The sequence below is a fragment of the Centroberyx gerrardi genome, chromosome 10, assembly GCF_048128805.1.
Source record: "Centroberyx gerrardi isolate f3 chromosome 10, fCenGer3.hap1.cur.20231027, whole genome shotgun sequence".
Lineage (NCBI taxonomy): Eukaryota > Metazoa > Chordata > Actinopteri > Beryciformes > Berycidae > Centroberyx > Centroberyx gerrardi.
The window spans coordinates 5,661,474-5,681,089 of NC_136006.1; the positions used below are offsets into that span (position 1 = coordinate 5,661,474).

At 40.1% G+C, this 19,616-nt stretch overlaps 2 protein-coding genes across 2 annotated transcripts in view; one reads left to right on the top strand and one right to left on the bottom strand.

The window, feature by feature from the left end:
• Window positions 1–19,616, bottom strand: part of steap3 (STEAP family member 3, metalloreductase) — a 50,447-nt gene that overhangs the window by 440 nt on the left and 30,391 nt on the right. The gene's annotated exons all lie outside the window — the stretch shown is intronic.
• sctr (secretin receptor) lies at window positions 2,624–19,426 on the top strand. The gene is made up of 13 exons (XM_071910346.2): window positions 2,624–2,735; window positions 3,317–3,428; window positions 9,752–9,847; window positions 10,643–10,743; window positions 13,089–13,198; window positions 13,737–13,869; window positions 15,132–15,285; window positions 16,013–16,073; window positions 16,203–16,272; window positions 16,751–16,842; window positions 17,089–17,227; window positions 17,478–17,519; window positions 18,210–19,426. Exons 1-13 carry the CDS (start codon window positions 2,679–2,681, stop codon window positions 18,372–18,374), a joined length of 1,332 nt encoding a protein of 443 aa, XP_071766447.2. The 5' UTR covers window positions 2,624–2,678; the 3' UTR covers window positions 18,375–19,426.

Sequence of the window (19,616 nt, forward strand, 5' to 3'; positions counted from 1 at the left end):
CTCCTTATCTCTAGATGTGAGTTGAACAGGAATCGCTCCAAGGAATCATCTGATCTGACTCTTATCTTTCATAATATACGTATATATATTTTAAAAATCTGCCTCTGCTTTTATTTCTTGACCTTGCTCTTCTCTGTTTGACATATGTACTCCAGATGCACAGGAACATTTGCGTTTATTTTCTACCTTTGCTCCCTAGCTCTCATGTCATTACCCTTTTATTTATTATATCAATTGAATGTATTGACTATTTGTTACATCTACTGTCTGGGCCCTGTGGCTTTGTACCTCACACTCCTTTCTACTGGTTGATTGTACTGTTGCACTCATCGTAGATAGCCCTGGATAAACGCTTACAATATGCACTAAAAATACAAAATATAAGGGACTCTTTGCTCTTTTCATGAGGTACATAAATCCAGGTAAAAGACATGATCCCTTATTGATTTCCCTTATTAAGTCTATACCAATCACAAAGGAGGAGCTGTAGATAAAGAGAAGCAGACGAGCTAGAGAAGGATTTTTAAGCTTTGAGGCAATCGAGATGTGGATTGTGCAAAAGGGGCTGCAGCTCAGAATCAGGGAGACGCCCCTGATATTTTGTACCGTCAGTGTAAATCTAAATGGTAAAACAGTGCGGTGTGTGAAATCAGGGCAACACTAGCAGCCTGTGTTGACACATTAAACAGCCTTGATCACACACATTAGAATAAAGTGGTTTTAGATGCAACAGAGTGTGTCCTGTCTGGTTCAGCAGTGTTTCTGAGTAATTGCTGGTCATTTACTTTCACAAAGGGGCAGATACATCGCATCAGAGCCACAGATAGTAGAAAGAGTCAAGGGTGGAAGTAACTAATTACATTTACGCATGTTACTGTATTTGAGTAGCTTTATTGTGTACTTGTACTTTTTTGAGTAGTATTTGTTTCACGTTTGCTCTCCCCTGCTTGTAACATTGGTGATGTAGGAATTCAAGCTTATTCTATTGTTGCAGTCATTGCAGTCATCAGCTAAATGGGTAAAATGTCATGTGAAGTGAAACACAGCAAGCTGCTTCCCCTCCGCAGATGCTGTTTTACACAGTATTGATTATCAGCAGAGAGGATCTACCAATGATTTACCTCTCTCACAATGAGAGAGTCAATAGACCTATCATAAAATAGAAGCTAACGGAGATAACGTGCATTAATGTAATGGGCGTGCTCTGTGAAATAATGTGCAGAATCAATCATATTTCTGCCATTTCCCCTCGTCTGGGTCTTATCTGTAGCTTGCCATTTTGTCTGCATTCATCAATGTGTCAGGCACTACTTACACACACACACACACACACACACACTGCATACACACCCTCAGAGACAAACAGACTTATCCCTCCTACCGATTGAACATCATAACCCAGGCATAGATTCTATTCCTTCTTCACTACTGTACTGTTTGATGATATGTAGACTATATGTTACTATACTAATCCTTTAACGAATTTTAAAAGGATACTATAGACTGATATATATATTTTTGCCAATATATCGGGCTGATATTGTCCTTTTATTAAATATCAGATATCGGCCACTCAGTGTCGTCCACTGCTGATATAACAGAGGTTCCTCCCTCACCACAGTTTCAGAAAAACAACCTGTAAAACCAGTCTGTAGGCTATGTTTTTTGTAAATTAATTCTTCACTCAAAGACCTAATGCACCCCAGAGTTTCCTGTGCCATTGAACAGGTGCGCCGAAGAGTTTTAGTGTCCCAAGCTGCTGCAGAGGCTTTTCCACCCTGACAAGAAGAAAACTCTGGGGGGGAAACACTGGATACTTGTAATTTTTTGGCATGAAAATGGTCAAATTTATAGCTTTCAGTGAATCCAGTCTAAAAATATCGGTCTGGGCTAAAACAGTTGAGCCCTGATACAAATGCCACAGCAAAATTATAAGCCTATATAGGAATATTATAGAACTACCATAAAGTCCCTATACGAATATTATAGGAATATTATAATGATAGCCTAGGAAATACACCTTAAAGTTATTATTACATACTATAGGCACACTTTAAGTCCCTATAGGAATATTATAGGAATATTATAATCACACCGTAGGAGATAAAAAAAAAATCCCATAAAGTACAATTAAGTCACTTTTGGATAACATAGGAATATATAAGAATATTACAGCATTACTGTAGTGATTTTTCGTTAGAGGCTGGCCATAGGTGCATCATGACTCCAGTTGACCAATCGTGTGTCCATAACATCACCAGTGTGGTTCTGAAGTGGAGGGATGAGCCGTGGTTGCCCTTCAGGACGCAGCATGCGACCGGACTGACCTGGAAACTCGGCAATGTTGCCTCTCTCCAGCAACTTGAACTGTCTGTCAGACCTGTTGTGTCTGTTGCGCTTTGGATGCGGCGGTTTCATCATGCAACATGGGAGCAACGCTGCAGCAATACAACTCTTTTCACCCGGGAGAGTCCATCTGTGATTGAGGGAAACTGCGAAAGTGGAATATTTGCTTGGGAATGTTTGTGGAGAAGTGGAGAAGACGCACCACAGATCCAGACTTTTTCACCTTTCCTCTGACGGAAACGGATTCATTTACTATTCATTGTATTGCTTCGCTTACTTTCTTAAAATATATTTCTTTTACTTTTTGGTGGAGTTATCAATGTTATATCTCAATGTGGATACCTGGTGAATTAGCGCTTATTGCATTTCTTCTGGAGTGCTGTTCTCATGTGAGTTCTGCCTCTGTCGCCTATCATGACGTTTTGCAGAAGTAGTTACACGTTTTTTTTTTTAAATTATTATTATCATTAATTTGTCAGAAGAAGATGGTTGGTATAGATCGTACACTTGACATATAAACATAAACAGCCTACTTTAATTTCAGTCAGCCCTCACGAAAAAGAACCATAGTAATCCTATAGAAGGATAGGCTACTTTAGAGCAATAGTAAAAGTAGGCTACATATAAGAATATTCAAGGAATATTATAGTGATACTATTGAAGATAAAAAATAATTAAAGTATACGATAAACTCACTGTTGAGTACCACAGACACACTAAAAGTCATTATTGGAATATTATAGGAATACCTATAGAGATATCATAGGAGATAGAAATGCCATAAAGCAGCCTATAATAGAGTCATTATAAACTCACCACTGACACACTGTAAGTCCCTAGAATATATAGGAATATTAGTGATTTTTAATTTGGAAACACATATATTTTTTCCTTTCCTTTTTGACATACATTTGCATGCCAGTGTATTTTTAAATTTACCTTCTTCCACTTTTTCTTTTCACGTTTGCAGGCGAGAGCTATTCCTCCTGAATGTGACCCGAACTACATTTTACTCCAAGATGAAGTGAACTGTATGGAGCTGCTGAAGATCAACAGGAGCTCATCCAGCTCAGGAAAACAAGGCAAGTCATGCAACAAGGCAATACTGCTGTCATGATAAGAAAATGGGTGAGAGGTTCAAAGAAGGGCAATGAAACAGCTTGAACAGACACACACTAGACTAAAGCTATAGTGTTAATCTTCTGGATTCCTTTAACATGTAATGTATTAGTAGCAGTTAAGTAAAGAGGATAAACTCCAAACTCTGACCTCCAGTTGGTGATCATCATAAAAGGGAAAACAACCATCAAAATAAACAAAAATCAATTTTAATATTCATTCATTGCATTTTCCCATTAAAGACTGTATTCTCATCAGTTTGATACCACTGCCTATGATGTATATTATGAATCCAGGCCCTAAAGATTTACTACATTGGCCTAAAAGGCAGTAAACTCTATTCAATGCAAATAAAAAGGTGGTTAAACTGGATTTAAGTGAGTTTACCCTCCACTACACCCCTGTGGTAAGGCCGTGGCGAGAGTAAACTCTGATCTCCATGGTGATCATAAGGCAAACAACCACCAATATGAACAAAAATCTATTTTATTCTCAGAAAAGCAGTAATTGATGTTTTTTTCCCCTTAAAGACCCCTTTGATGTACAATAAATTTATGTCATAAAGATTAATGTCAGACTTAACAGGTGGGTCGACTGAGTTTAGGTGGGTTTACTCTCGGGTCAGTGATTTGGTCAGTGGTGAAGAGAGTACTGGAATGTCCTACTCAGGTAGTATTGTAAGTATTGTTACGTTGCTGATATTTTACTGAAGTAGAAAGTGCTGGTGTACAAATCTACTGAAGTTGCTCATTTAAAGTAGACTCCTTTAGTAAAAGTGAGTTATTTTTTAGAAAAGAGAACGTTAGCTGTGATCTTTTCCATGTGATTCTAAAAGGACGAGAGGACAGAGTTCAAAGTAGATTCTTTTAATTGGAAAATTTAGAAATTACAAAATAAAGTGCACAAACAAACTCTTCTGTTTCTTTGCTGAACGGTCAGTCAGCAAAGAAGAGAAGAGTTTGTTGTGCACTTCATTTCACAGTGAACGGTTCCACAATTTCTCAATTTGCATTGGCCCAGATTTTGTGGTCCAGGAGAGCCACAAAATCTGTCCTCTGTAATGGATGTGATTTAAAATGTGGCAAAGTACAATACTGCAGCAAAAATGTACTTAAGTAAAAGTAAAATTACTGACCTTAAAAAATACTCAAAAAAGTACACAATAAAGCTACTCAATTACAGTAACATATAATTAGTTACTTCCACCCTAGACACTTTGCTTTACAGTACAATTTTAGTACGGGAAACCTCACAATCAATCAAATCCTCAACCCTAGCAGTTTTTAGCACCAGGCTCTCTTCACCATGAGGATTAAAAGAAAACACCATTGCACTGCTGGTGAGCTGCTGTGTCATTTTCATCAGACAGGATGACATGAGAGGAAACACCATGTACCTTCTCCCATTATGGGAGCAGGTAATAGCATGATCTGTAGGCTAATTCCATTTGCAGCACAGAAAAACTTAGCGTTGCCGTGGTTTCCCCTCCCAGGTTGGTGCTAAAGATGGGTGAATCGAAGAAGAATTGCATTAACTGCCTCGTCAATTGGTTGATTGATGTCTTGCGCAATGACATCACGCATTTTTAGAGTTCCACTGGGCCAAAGGGCCTCGGTTTATCTCAAGCACCAAAGTAATGAATAACAGACATTTCCTTCATGTATGATGTTCTCAACGGCAACACAAGCCAGGCTGTCCTCCTTTCTGTGATACACTGCTCTGTTGTCCAGATTCTAGACAGCAGAGCAGTTGATTTTCATTGATTAAATTGATTAAATACACCCAAAACTACATTGAAAAGGCACAATAAAAAATATTTAAACGCTAACTTTAAGTTTGATTTACCAAGAAATAAATCGCTGTTGTAATGTCAGAACCTCGTAACTCCAATTTTGATGATTTTCATGTTTTCGCTTTAATTGAAGGATTACATTGTTTTCCAATTCTACCATACTTGGGCTGATAAAACCCTTTCAAACGCCTTTGGATAAACTCAAAAATGCATGGTGGTAAAATATGAAGTGGCTTTTTTGAAAAGTTGACATTTTGGAGATACGACAGTGACAATATGCAAACTAAAACATTTTAGCTCCAAGGTTTGCTGGCCTTGAAGAAATATTGCCATGCACATTTATTAAATATGTTTTGATTCAGCTCGCCTCCCAGTGTTTTACATATGTGGAAACTTTTGATAAATAAGGCAAGCAGATTAGAGAAATACTGTGTAAGTCTTTTCAGGTAGCTTTCATTATTGGATATACAGTACTGTATTGCATAACTGACAGGCAACAATCAATAGCATAACACATCTCATTGCGATTACATTTCATTGGTAATATGAATGAATATTCATGTGTGTTGATGCAAGTGTGTGTGTGTGCATGTTTGTGGTTAGATGATAGCGATAAAAAGAGAGAACGAAAGAGAAAAGAACATGAAAAAGTGAGTGAGAAAGAGAAAGAGAGAGTTTCCTGACACAGTAAGAAATGTTACTATACATTTTTCAGATTTTTACTATCCAGAATTACAAATGTGGGGGTCTTCATATCTGCCGATTTGATATTCTAATCTAGAGTTAAGAAAGAGCAGATTAAAACAAAGTGGTACCAGCTAAACCTGGTACCACTAAAATACACTCAGTTGCCACTTTATTTGGCACACCCCCTTGTTTAACATAAATAGCTCGCCCCTCCAGACAGTGAGTTGCATACTGTAGCTGTGACTCAGTATATAAAGCATGCAGACAGGGTCAAGAGGTTCAGTTACTGTTCAGCTAAATGTTAGAATGGGCAAGACGCCGATTTAAGTGACTTTAAACGTGGTATGATGGTTGGCGCCAGACGGGCTGGTTCCAGGATCTTAGAAATGGCCGACCTTGTAGAAGTTCCACACACTACCGTGTCTAGAGTTTACCAAGAATGGTGCGATGAACAAAACACATCCTTGAGAAAGGATGTGTTTTGTTCATCGCACCGAGGAGAGGAGAATGGCAAGACTCATTCAAGCTGACGGGCCACAAGTATGTACATAACATCTCAATATACCAGTGGTGTGCAGAGTGATACTTTCAGAACACAACTTCTCAAACCATGGGCTGCAGAAGACCATGTTGGGTTTCACTCCTGTCAACTAAAAACAAGAAATGAAACTGCAATGAAAACTCAAGAGTGGAAAAATGTTGCCTGGTGCAACAAATCCCAGTTTCTGTTATGACATGTTGATAACAGGGTCAGAAATTCACATAAACAGCATAAATCCATGGGTCCATCCTGGCTGGTGTCAATGGTACAGGCTGGGGTTAGTGGTGTAACGTTGAATGTCCACTGGGGCAGGAATCCGAGAGCAAGCGTAGAAATTTCGCGGAGGATTGTGGGAAGGTGAGTATAGAAGATTTGCACGCATAGCGGCAAAGTGGAGGTGTTGAAAGTAGAGCTCAAGTCAACTTTATGCAAATTTCAGGCGTCTGGAACAAGCATTGACAAATGGAGTGCCAGGTGTGCGTTTGATTTACGTCTGCTCATAAAACATCCCCGTCCAACTTCTGCCTGTTTCACCACAGAAAAAAAATCATTATGAAGGAGAAACTGATGCTCGGCGCCTCTAGTTTTCACAGAATCTCTTTTTGAGCACAGGACAAATTAAAACGTGCAGCAACATGGAAGAAAGTCTTTAAAATTGTGGGAGTGGATGGTGGGTGAACACTGGAGAGAACGTAGTTAACGTTGCCACAATTCTTGTGATGCTGGCCAACGTCACATCAACCTAGCTAACCGCAGATTTGTTTACACCCATTCCACATCCATGAAGCGCCAAAAAATTTGTGACCGCAGCGTTTTCAAGCGTCGGGAGTTGTCAGTGGACATTCACCGTAATGGATGTCAATGTTTTCTTGCCACTTATTAGGTACCAACTGTATCAACATGTTCCAGGAACATGACAGTGACTCCAATGGCCTGCAGAATCCCCAGCTCTAAACCTGATAGAGCAGCGTTGGGATGAGGTGGATTGAGATGTTCGCAGCATGAAAATCTGCAGAAATTCTATTGATTGCTATTGAGCCAGCATGGACCAGATCCCTGTGTAACGTTTCCAGCACCTTGTCGTATCCATGCCTCGAAGAATGTATGCTGTTTTGAAGGCAATCTCTCTTACAAGACAGGATCTGAAGCAATTATTCATTGTGTTATTTCCGGGCACCTATAGGCAGAAACCTTGCTTAGATGCTAGAGGAAAGGAGGGTGGGTGAATCATTGGGGTTTTCAAGCTGACACTTCCCATCATGGATGTTTCATTGAATTAGACCCACGACTCGTCCAGAAAGCTCAGCAGTAAATTGTGGCGTCCCACCTCATCCCCCCCAGACCCTTACGCAACACCGATCAGATCAGTCCCCGTCTGCACAACACCTACTCTACCCTGACATTGCACCTTCACTTAGGCTTACACCTCATCCACAACATCACACTCAATAATTTTCCGACCTCACCATCCATCTCGACAACAATAAGCTAAAAGGAGGGCTGACCCTTCTGGCTTGAGTCTAAGTGTATTCACAGCTGGAACCATGTATCAGAAAGTACGTGACTGTGATTTACAACACCTTGACATAGGGAGTAAACTATAGACTGTAAAAACAGATGGACGTAGTGAGAGTGTCGTCACCCATGAAGGGCTGTTTTGAAGCCTGGAGATTGGGTTTACAGTTGCCGCCATGTTGACATTTTTTGGAGCCAGAGCAGCCAAAGCGAGGCCAAGGGTGGAGTTCAGGTTGTTGAGCTGCAGCGCCGCCTGCTATTGGCCCATAATCGGCGACCTGTCGATCACTGGACAGGAGACCTGTCAATCACTAGGAAAACAACGCTGTGTTATATCTGTTATATCCCGTTAATGAAACCATTATTTTGACAATTGCCATGATAAGGACACACACTAGAAGAAGTGAAATTAGCTACTGAGACCATAACCTCTTGACGAAAAAATTTATTGACTTGGTATTTTGAGTGAGAAGTTGGGTTGTGGTCTCATTGACTTGCATGCAGTTGGGCGGTGTGGAGTCTTTTTGGAGCCGGCCTCTAGTGGACATTAGAGGAACTGCCGCTGCTGCCACTTGGAGTAAACTCAACCACTGGTTTACAGAGATTGAAGAAGGATGGTTTTACTGTAACGTTACTTTTGGGGTTTGAAACACCTGAGCTTCCTGTATCAGTGGATTATGCTCACATCATCAGAAGGTTTTGGCTGAAAAGCAATTATCAGCCTTTAATTTATTTACATAATGGGATTTGTGGGATAATAACTAGAATTTAGTTTAAGTAAAACTGAGTGAAGGTGCTTTACCTCCTAGCCACCCACCCCGGTCAAATATGAACAAGCTGATGAGAGATATGGACAATTCTGCTAAAACAGAGCTCATAGTGCACATTTGGTCATAGGCACAGTGGTCACAGTGCCACATTGCTCTGCTGGGTTTTTTTTTGTTTATTCTATTTTTATTTTCAGTCGATTTTTCACTCTGACTTAGGGTATGCAAGTCTATCCAAAACAATTTGGCAAGAGGTAAGAGAAGACTTTGGAGAGACGTGTAGTGGGTCTGAGGCCAGAGGTTTCAGGATGTGGTAGATTGGTAAGAAGGAGTTATTCAGCCATAAATGGACACATCACAGCATCATTTATAAAAAAAACCTTTTTAAGTTGATGGAGGGGAGAGTTTTGTTAAACCCAAAAGCATCACACAGAGGAATCTCAATCTTGTCTCTTATTTTGGCTGACTTGTGTTTGGGTCCAGCTGGAATGAACTCATTTAGACAGCCTATTAATAATGTCTCTGTCTTAGTCTAGTGTCTTTACTCACATTTCAAGCTGCAGTAGTAAAAAATGGAGGGCTAGGAATAGAATACAATTAAATGTAATTTCATTACAATGGCAGTGATTCAGAGATCTGTAATTTTCCAAGACAGGAGGATGATATCAGGGGGAATGAAAAGACACCCGAGTTTCACCAGAACTCTTCAATGAATCTCTCTTGTTAGCTAGAGATTTTAGGGAGTGTGTGAGGAAAACAGTTTAAAAAATCACTCGCTTATCAAATATGAACAAATCACGCTTTGTCCAAAAGATAGAGCTTAAAATCAGATGTGCTAATGTTATACTTATACTGAACTTATACTGAAACTGAATGTTTGAGTCCAATATTCCTCAGGCTAAATTTGTCCCATCTCAGCTCTGCTTTAAGGTGTAATTAATCTTGTTTTGTCTCTTCTTGTGGCCGTTACTGCTTGTCAAACAGAGTGTTGGGGCTTGTGGGACCATCTGAACTGCTGGCCCCATGCTGTGGCTGGAGAGGTCGTGTCTCAGCCGTGTCCCAGGTTCCTACACACTACAGGTTAGTTGGTTACTTGTGATCCTGATGAAGCCAAGTATCAAGGGAGTGGGAGAATATTGCAGTAGTGGTCTTATGGGTCCCCAAATAGCCTATCATTCGGTCCAGGCTAACACTTTAGCATACACTGTGTTGAGTGATAGTGGTCTACTAGCATTATCTCAAAAATAATATGCGGCTAAATCCCAGTTTTGAACTATCTATTTCCATTGGAAGTGATTGCAGTGGCCGGTGGGATATTGTGTACAGCTAAAAATCACTGTGCAGCGGATGAATATGTAGTTGATCACCTGAAATAGCTTCAAAAATAAACGTGGCTACATCAGCTATGTTGAGTTAATATTTCATTAAAATTGATCTACTACAGGCCTTATACTAACAACTTTTTATTACTAACAGGTCAGTCAATGCTAGTCACCTACTATCACTCAACATAGTGTACGCTAAATTGTTAGCATGGAGCACTGGGAATTGATCTACCAGCAACACGTGGATGATTTGGATGCCTTTGTTCTCTCTGAACTGATCAACGGACCAATCTCCCAAAAACTTGGTGTATTCCTGTAATGCAAATATGATGCTGGTAAAAGAGTAAATTAGTGAGTTAATCCCTGCCATTGTATTTTTTTTAATTTGGCTATAATAAAATAACCAATAATGCAGATTTGATCCTGATGAAATTCACCTTTGATCCTGATCAAATCTATAGGTTATGTATATACTATATCCTGATGAGATGTGACTTCTGGGTGAGTAATAGTCTGGCCACAGAGGAATCTGTCCTGCCTCCCTCTGTAGGCAGAGTGTTCAGGAACTGTACAGAGGGCGGCTGGACTGAGCCCTACCCTCCACACGAGATAGCATGCGAGTATGGCTTCAATGAAAGTGTCCCTCTAGAGGTAAGCTTCTTCTTCTTCTTCTTCTTCTTCTTCTTTTTCTTCTTCTTCTACTACTACTATCTGGGCTAATGATGCTTTGGGCAGATTGGAGTTTTAATTATACAAACATTTCTCAAAGTCAGAGCTGCTCTGGAGGCAGAAATAATCTCATTGGTTGAGTTAAACATCAGTGGGCGGAGCCAAAGAACCACAGTTTTTCAGAGCGCAAGTTAGCTAACTGGCAAACTTGAATGGCAAAGAACTCTAGTCAAAATACAAACAGAAAGTGTTAATGGCAATGACTTTTTCATTCATTCATAACCATGGCATTCATGATGTTGAAGGTCAGCAGCTAGCTAACTAGCTTACCTAGACAGCTATAGGCTAGTATGGCTAGTTTGAACTTGGAAGGTCAGCTAGGCTAACTAGCTAACCTAGATAACTGAGTAGATTTCATTTTTACAGTTAGTAGCAAGAGAGCTAGACTTCATTATTAGCTTCCTCTATTACCTCTTGCCTTTTTCACTGGGTTTTGGTTTAATGTAACTTAGCTAGGAAAACTTCTTCTTTGGCTCCGCCCACTGAGGTTTAACTCAACCAATGAGATTGTTTCTGCCTCCAAGATATATTTGTATAGTTAACACTCCAACCTGCATATTGAAATAGGTATATATGTAGTGCTTTATAGTGCAAATTATATTTCCACTGCTATGATTGCTAAAGACTATTCAATTTTAAGACATGGCATAATAATAGAAGAGTTCAATAGATTTCAAACAATTTTCACCTATAGTTTACCCTGTCTGTATGGTAAATTTGGGCTGCTACATCAGCTCGAGTGTTTAAGCTGGAGACAGTGAGTTATTTGAGAGTAAGCCTGCTGAGATCTGTGGACATTTAGAAAACAAGAGTAATGATTTTTTGATGAGAAACAGTGTGATATCCTGTGAGCAGTGAATCACTCAATTAGTCTGCGACTCCCTGCTGTGTTGTGACTTATTATCCTTTGACAGCCTTATCATTCCTCTGTCGCTTACTTTTTTTTTTTTTTTTTTTGCAAATGGCAATTACTCTTAACACTGATTTTTTAAAATTTCTAATTAATTTCTGGATAGTAGATTTCAGGGTCAAATAGTTAATAATAATTACTTTATTCAGTTCGTTTTAACTCACTTGGAATACCAGATGGTGGAGTTTATCACATCAGGACAATTCAGATAGTGTCAGCTAAGTGTCAGAAAAATATACAAAACTGACTTTTAGACACCAACCATATTTGCAAATACTGTTTGACCCATGTCTAGTCGATGGTAAAGAAAAGCAAAAGACACTGAGGAGACAAATACCATGAGAAAATATCATGAGTCAAATTCAACCCCATGTCTTGGTGTGGTATCCCGTCTAAATCCCTAGATCTCCCAGTCACTGGTGTTCATGCCATCATTCAACTAAAAGTGTTGAACAGTTCTGCTACTGTGCAGCTTATGTCTCCACTTAACCATCGCCTGGTGTGAATAATATTACATTGATGTAAACTGTGGAGACGAGTTGACTGCAGTCAAGCACCATCTAGGACCATTCAAATCCCACTTTGTGTTTGGATTGGGGAGAAGTGGAATAAAAGTGTAAATCATCGTGTGTGTGTGTGTTCTGGTTTTTCTCAGTGTGTCTTCCCAGCCCTGCTGAGTGCAGTCTTCCTGTTGGGAGGACAGCAGTGCTTAGCCAATGTGATTTAGGAGATAGACAGTATCTACACAACCCAGTCGCTCTCTGACTCTCTCTATCTCCGTTTGTCTCTGTCTTTCTCTCTCGCTGTCTCTGTCTCCCTCAGAGGATACACACATAATGCACACGTAGGGCTTTCAGGTGATGTAACACACACTCTGGCGGCCATATTGGAGGTCCACAGCTCTGGGGCAACAGTGGCTGTGAACAGCTGATTGTGTTTCTAATAGGGATGGAGAGTCGACTCCAAAAGAATCGATTCTTGATTCCATCACGTCGATTCTGAGAATCGATTCTATGAATAAACGGAATTGGAGTTGACTCCTGTTGCAGTCTCGACTCCAAACTCTGGAATCGAAGAAACTGTTTAAACAAATTTGTAATTAATTCATTCTGATTTAGGCCTATCTATACTAATCTGTGTTTGATTTCCTCAGTCTGATCCATTTCACAACAAGTGGGGAGGGGGGAGGGAGAAATTCAAGTTCACTCATTCACTCATTGGTTGAATGCCAACCGGTGTAAAACCTAAATTTTTGTGTTGATTTTCATTTGGAATTGGAATCGATTTAGAATCGATTCCATTACAAGGAGTCAGAGTCACCTAATAAATACATTGATGTATTTATACGTTTCCCCAGGCGCTCAGGTCCCAGAGGTACTTCCTGTATGCGAGGGTCATGTACTCAGCGGGGTACGCTCTCTCTCTCACATCCCTCACCATCGCTGTTACCATTCTCTGTGTCTTCAGGTCAGTGATGGACAAAAAGATTGATATTTTCGCCCACTTTTCACATAGAATCAATGAAGACCTAATCTGTATTTGCTGTATGACACCATAAACCTTTTTTGATAAAGTGATTTATTTGATTGAAGACTTTGTTTAGTTTATTACAGTTGTTTAGTTTATAAACATTTACAGTTTATTACAAGGACTGACAGTGCATGCCAACCAAACATGCATTTTTCAGCTGTAGAAGGTTTGTTGACACTTAAAATGTTGGCTGGCGTTTTGAGTTATGGTGGGTTGAGAAAGCTTCCAAAAAGCTCATACTCAAACTCTCAAACTCTTCGAGAAGATATGTGAATATATCCAAACAAATCCAGATTGGATTTTTAACAAACGAGGGAGCATTTCCAAATATATGCAAACAAGAAGTTTGCTATCTTCAGCTCCTGGTAGTGATGCTCCAAAACTGTTTGCATTTCACCTTCCAACTTCTGACACCAATTTTTATCTCAACAATTACAAATGTCTTGTTGTTTTTCTTCATGTCCTCTTCCCCCAGGAGACTCCACTGCACGCGTAACTTCGTCCACATCCAGCTCTTCCTCTCCTTCATCCTCAGAGCAGCACTCATCTTCATCAGGGACTCTGTTCTTTTCTCGTCCGAGGACCATTTTCACTGTGGCGTCTACCCGGTGCTTACAGCCGTCATCCTGTCCAAGCGGTGTTGTCGTTCATCAAGTAGCCTCATGCTTCAGAAACAAGAGATGGAGCATTGAGCCCCGAGTGCTGTTCTGACTCAAAGGAGGCTTGTCAGTTAGTTCCTAAGGGAAGGATTGTATTTTCAGCCTGGGAGCCAAATTTGATCACTTTAGTCCAATGCCTGCATACTTTCATTACTTTAACACTTACACTGACAAGGTTTTCAATCAAACTAAATAAAAAACTCAATAGAGCAGGGGTGTTCAACACTACAGCCGCTGATTTCACTAATTACTTCCTCGTCTCTGGCTGACGGCGAGCTAGTTGTTTCAGACACTAGTCGATTACAATATGTTCCCTCTAGTTTCTGCCCCAATACTAGTTAAATCTGCGATCTTGCTGTCTCTCCACTGGCTGCTTGAGTCGTCGTTCTCCACGTAGTCAAACGGACGCAGAGTTGCGACGACAGTAATCTGTCCCACGGAGAGTGACGTGAAAAACAAAACACATGAATTCAAATCTGACAGTTCAGACTGCGGTCGCATGGCCACAGGTCAGATATGGAAGGGACCTTATGTGGATGTGAATGAATCAGAAATGAAAATTGGATTTTGATTCCATGTGGGGTTTTGTTTTGGTCACACTGCACTAAAAACATCAGATTTGTGTGACACAGGAGGGAAAAAAGAATAGGAGAGGACAAAAATCATAATTGGGACACTTTCAGCTGCGGTGTGAATGTCAGGTTTGGGGTCGATTCATGAATGAACTCATCAATTCCAATTCAACTGAGGAATTGTAATTGTAATTTGAAAAAACCTACAGAAAACAGAATTGGAATTGAATTAGAATTCCATGTTTTGTTTTGTTTTTTTCTTACCACATATATACGTAGTGTTATCAATACTGAATATCATAAAATGTTAAGGTACCTTTCAGGTGGTATTTGATGCAGAACATGATAATACACATATTATGATTTAATGTATTTGATTTATTGTCTTTTATTTGATTCATAATGTTTGATTTATAGAGTCGAGACAAACTATCTTAGAAGTTTCATGGAATTCAATTCTGTTTCCTGTCATTCCAATATCAATTCCAACTGCAGGAATTGAACTGGAATTCACCATGTATTCTCAGTTCAGTTCATGAATGGCCCTGGCCCCTGACCGTAGTGAACATAGCTTTACTGACACATTAGAAACAGGCTTATCTGTTCCCCTGCTTCTCTGTCCTCTGCTGCCCTCTGCAGGTGAGTTGTAAACTTGCAACAGCGCTCACCAACTACTGCATCATGGCCAACTACAGCTGGCTGCTGGCAGAGGGCCACTACCTGTACAGCCTGGTCAGCGTCTCTCTGTTCTCCCGGAGGAGGCACTTGTGGTGTTACATCATCCTGGGCTGGGGTAGGACTGCTGGACCGGACCTCGCTCTCGCTGCTCATTTTTCACCGCAAGAGCTCTGGAAGTCGTGTTACCTCCCCTGCCTGTTTCTCCATTTTTCATTCTTCTTTTAATCGTCCTGTTCTCTTTGTCTGTCTCTTTTCTTTCTCACTCCCTGTCCAGTCAGTCCCTCTTCTTGCTGTAATGGCTTGGCTAAGTGTTACACAGCTATGCCACTTGCAGTATAGTAACAATAGTAGTAGTAGTAGTATTTACCTTATTGATCCAACAGTGGAAATTTCTTTAACAATGCTTAAACCACCTCTAACATTTGTCTAACAACGCAAAATGCCTTTAATTCTTTGATTTTATTCCTCTTAACACACAAAATACAGTCAAACAATGTTCCTTCTTTTTTCTATTGTCTTTCTTTCGTCTTTTTTAATTTCACCTTTTGTCGATTGTGATATTTAAATTTTTCTTTTGTCCGCTCTCTCTGTGGACTGTTCTAGAATAAATATAAGCGATGTAAAGAAAGGTACTGCACTGAAGTAGTGAAGTGCAATGTAAGCAAATGTTCAGTTTCATGTCTTGATTTTATGTTTTGTGTGTGGACCCCAGGAAGAGTAGCTTCTGCATCATGAACAGCTAATGGGGATCCTAAAATTAAAATTAAAACTCCATTATATTTATCCTAGTCTCATCTCATCACACTGGGAACAAACTGCTCGGTGCTTCTCTTTCCTCTCAGGTTCTCCAGTGGTTCTTATAGTAGGCTGGAGCTGGGCCAGGTACCTTCATGAGGATGAAGGGTAGGATCAATGCATATTCACCTGTACAGTATGTATGATTAATGTGGGTTGTGGGAATACACTGACGGGTACGGCCTGCTTACTGTGTGTGTGTGTGTGTGTGTATGTGTGTGTGTGTTCATTGTGAAGATGCTGGGAGACGAGCAGGCACGAGTGGATCTGGTGGATTCTCAGAGTTCCTGTCCTGTTCTTTATTATAGTCAGTACCACTTTAACCTTTGACCTCCTAATCGTACGACAAAAATCAGGCGCTTATAGGTTCGCAGAATCAGCATCATCTTTTAAGCCACTTCTTAAAACCTATCTCAATATATTTGCTTTTATGTGACATTACTTTTAGATTTTTGCTGTTGCGTTATGAGCTTTATTTACCCTTTTTGTTTAATACCCTGCGTTCTTTTATCCTGCGGCGCTTTTGTTTTAATCTCCTTTATTGAAAATGTTTTTATTGACTGTTAAGCACTTTGTAAACTGTGTCTTTGAAAAGTGCTATAAAAAAACTATGTTTTATTATCATTTTAGTTCAGTTTAGATTGTCAGTGAGAACACAAGAAATCACAGAATGCAAAAAAGCTGTATAGTAATATATCAAGACAGGAGGTCATACAGCAAGAGATGATGAAGAGATTGTATTGATACGTTTGAAATACCCACCGTCTTATCGATGTGTTTTACAGGTGAATTTGTCATTTTTCCTATGTATTATAAGAATACTGGTGGCCAAGCTGAGGACACAAGACATGCCTGGCAATGAGTTCAACCTCTACAGGTCAGTAATCTGCCAAGCTATTTTGTTTGTAAAAGTCTTTCATGCTGTGCTCATTCAGGCAGAATATTATTGATCCCAATTATTGATAATGCTATTTCTGTGTAAAGCTACACGATAAGACAAGCAATTTCACAAAGTAGCTACACAAAAACCTTTCTTAAGTCACTTGTACTGCAGATTTTCTTGATCACACAGCACTTATTTAACATATTTTTGTGTGTTTTTTTGGTTCCTTTTTAATACCAGGAAGCTTGCCAAGTCATCGTTTCTCCTGGTGTCGCTCTTCGGTTTACACTACATCCTCTTTGCCTTCCTTCCACATAAAGCCGATGACAAGTCCTATGAAATATGGAACTTAATTGAGCTGGCTTTTGCCTCCACTCAGGTACAGTATAGTGCTTTCAGAAATCAATTCATACTTCATTTCTATGGTTACTGTGGTTGGTTGTCTTATATATCTGGCTGGTGGCAGACTGTTAGTGAAGTAGGCCTGTCGCTTGTTACTGGAAAGTCCCTGGTTGTTGCTGTGATTACGCTCAAGCATTGTAACTGTGTGAGTTTGAAGCTGGAAGTTGCTCAAAATGAACATGCACGCTCAGCAAACTTTCCCAACAATTCTGTATTTGCTGTTCCAGGGGTTCGTTGTAGCAGTTTTGTACTGTTTTCTAAATGGAGAGGTAAGGCCTTATTCTTCATAGTTCCCAGAATGAAAATATGTGCTTATCTATCCCTTTGTCTGAAAGCTCCTGCTGCCTTTGCATGTATTTGAAAAACAGTTTGAAGTTAAATACCATTAAATCACTAGAAAATACACACGTCCTATCAGCCTAAATCACAAACCAGCTCTGCAATAGAGAAGAGCGTCCCACCCCCCCTAATTGCGACGTTGTCCACTTTGCCCAATATGGCAAAATTCAATTCTGGTGTCGGGTATGGAAATTGATGGGAAATCTGCTCCACCCAGAAGAAGTTACGAATTTAAACTTATGAGCGAAATCTTTGTTCTCCTGCTCGAATGCAAAGTGCAGCTATGAGCGTCACTAGTGACAGAAACAGCAAGAGCTCAAAGGGCGCAAAGAGTTACATCATTCTCCTTGCGATGCAACACAAAGTTTGACAACAACTTGCAAGCTACAACATCTAATCAGTGTTACCAGCATGACCTGAAGTGACAAAGGGGAGAATGTAAAAATGGACAAGTGAAAATTAGCGATTGCTTTGCTTGCTCTTACAGAAGAGGAGCCCATTCTAACTTTTTGGAAGCCCTCCAAATTCATTCATTCCATTCTTATACACTTTTCATTTTTATATAATAAATAATGAAATTCTAAATAATGAAACCGAACCTCTTCCCTCCGGTGGTGCAGGTGCAGAATGAGATCCAGAGGAGGTGGCGGAGGTGGAGGCTGAAGCAGCATCTGCAGGTGGAGCCCAGGAGACAGCAGGGCTCCATGAGCCAGAGTGGGGGGGGCGCCACCAACGTCTCTCTGCTCAACAAAAGACCCGCCACAAGCCAGCCCGGTCTGGTGTAGCCCGGAAACAGGGCTGTAATCGAGACCACTTAAGACGAGTACAAGCCAGTTTCAAGACCAGGATGAGTTGAGTTTGAATCAAGACCAGGTCCAAAGGGGGTTGAGACCAAGTCGTATTCCTATTCAAGACCAAAATAGGCGATAAACAGTTTTTCCAAATTTCAAAATAATTCTAGTTTCTTAAGGATCACAATGCAAAAGAGAGACAGAGAGCGATAAGGTTTTACTGAAGTAATCATACACACGACAACACAGTGGCTTGTGGCAGATATCTAATCCTCAAGGCACGAATAAATCACGCGACGCATTTCAACCACGGAGGGTCTTCTCCAGGCTGTTTCTTAAGGGTCAACAGAGATGTAGATCTATCTGCAGGAGCTCTGTACTAAACCCTTTAACATCCAACTAATCAATGCATAGACGTTTGAGGACCATTAGATCCACAGGTTTCTACACGTGGAATCCCCTAAATTGCTTGTAGTGCTGGGGAGAAAATGAACCAAAGATCAGTAAAAATACCCATTTTTATAGGAAAGATTCAAGTCAACATCCAGTAACAGCTGAGACCAAGACAAGTCCAAGACAGAAAGTGGTCTCTCAAAAACAGTTGATGCAAACACACCAGTGAATGAGAAACCCATCTGCTCCTGTCTATTGTAAAATTTTACAGGAAAAGTATAATAGTGCACTTGTTGGCTTTGTGTTATTTATTGACTCACTAACGTGTCTATTGCATTGATGTTTAACCATGAAATGTTTTGCCTGAATTGTGTATAAGTTGCTGCACCGTTTCATTTTAGTTGCAAAGACAGATGTGTGAACTTGATGATAATAAACACTGCAGCACAGTCACAACCAGCCAATGTTGTTATGAGAACAGTGTGCACTCTTTAAAACATTTTGGCGGTCCCAAGTGGCAGCAGGGATAACTGAATTTTCTACTGTTTCAAGGACTTCATTACCCAGAAGTCTTGTAACATGGCATCAGTAAACTGTGCCCTCCTCAGACATAAATTTCTTGGGTGGAAAGTTCAGTCACGTTATCTAGATGGAACGCTGCTGTTTAGGAGTAAGTTTTGTATTTCACATTTAGTTTGGATTTGTCAACTTCAAATACATGTCCCAAACTAGAGACATGTCTGTCTGGAAATAACACTTATTGAGTGTAGGTGTCCTAAATTTACATAAGAATCAAACTAAATCACGCCAATGTAATAGTCTACTGATAATGAATAGGTCTAC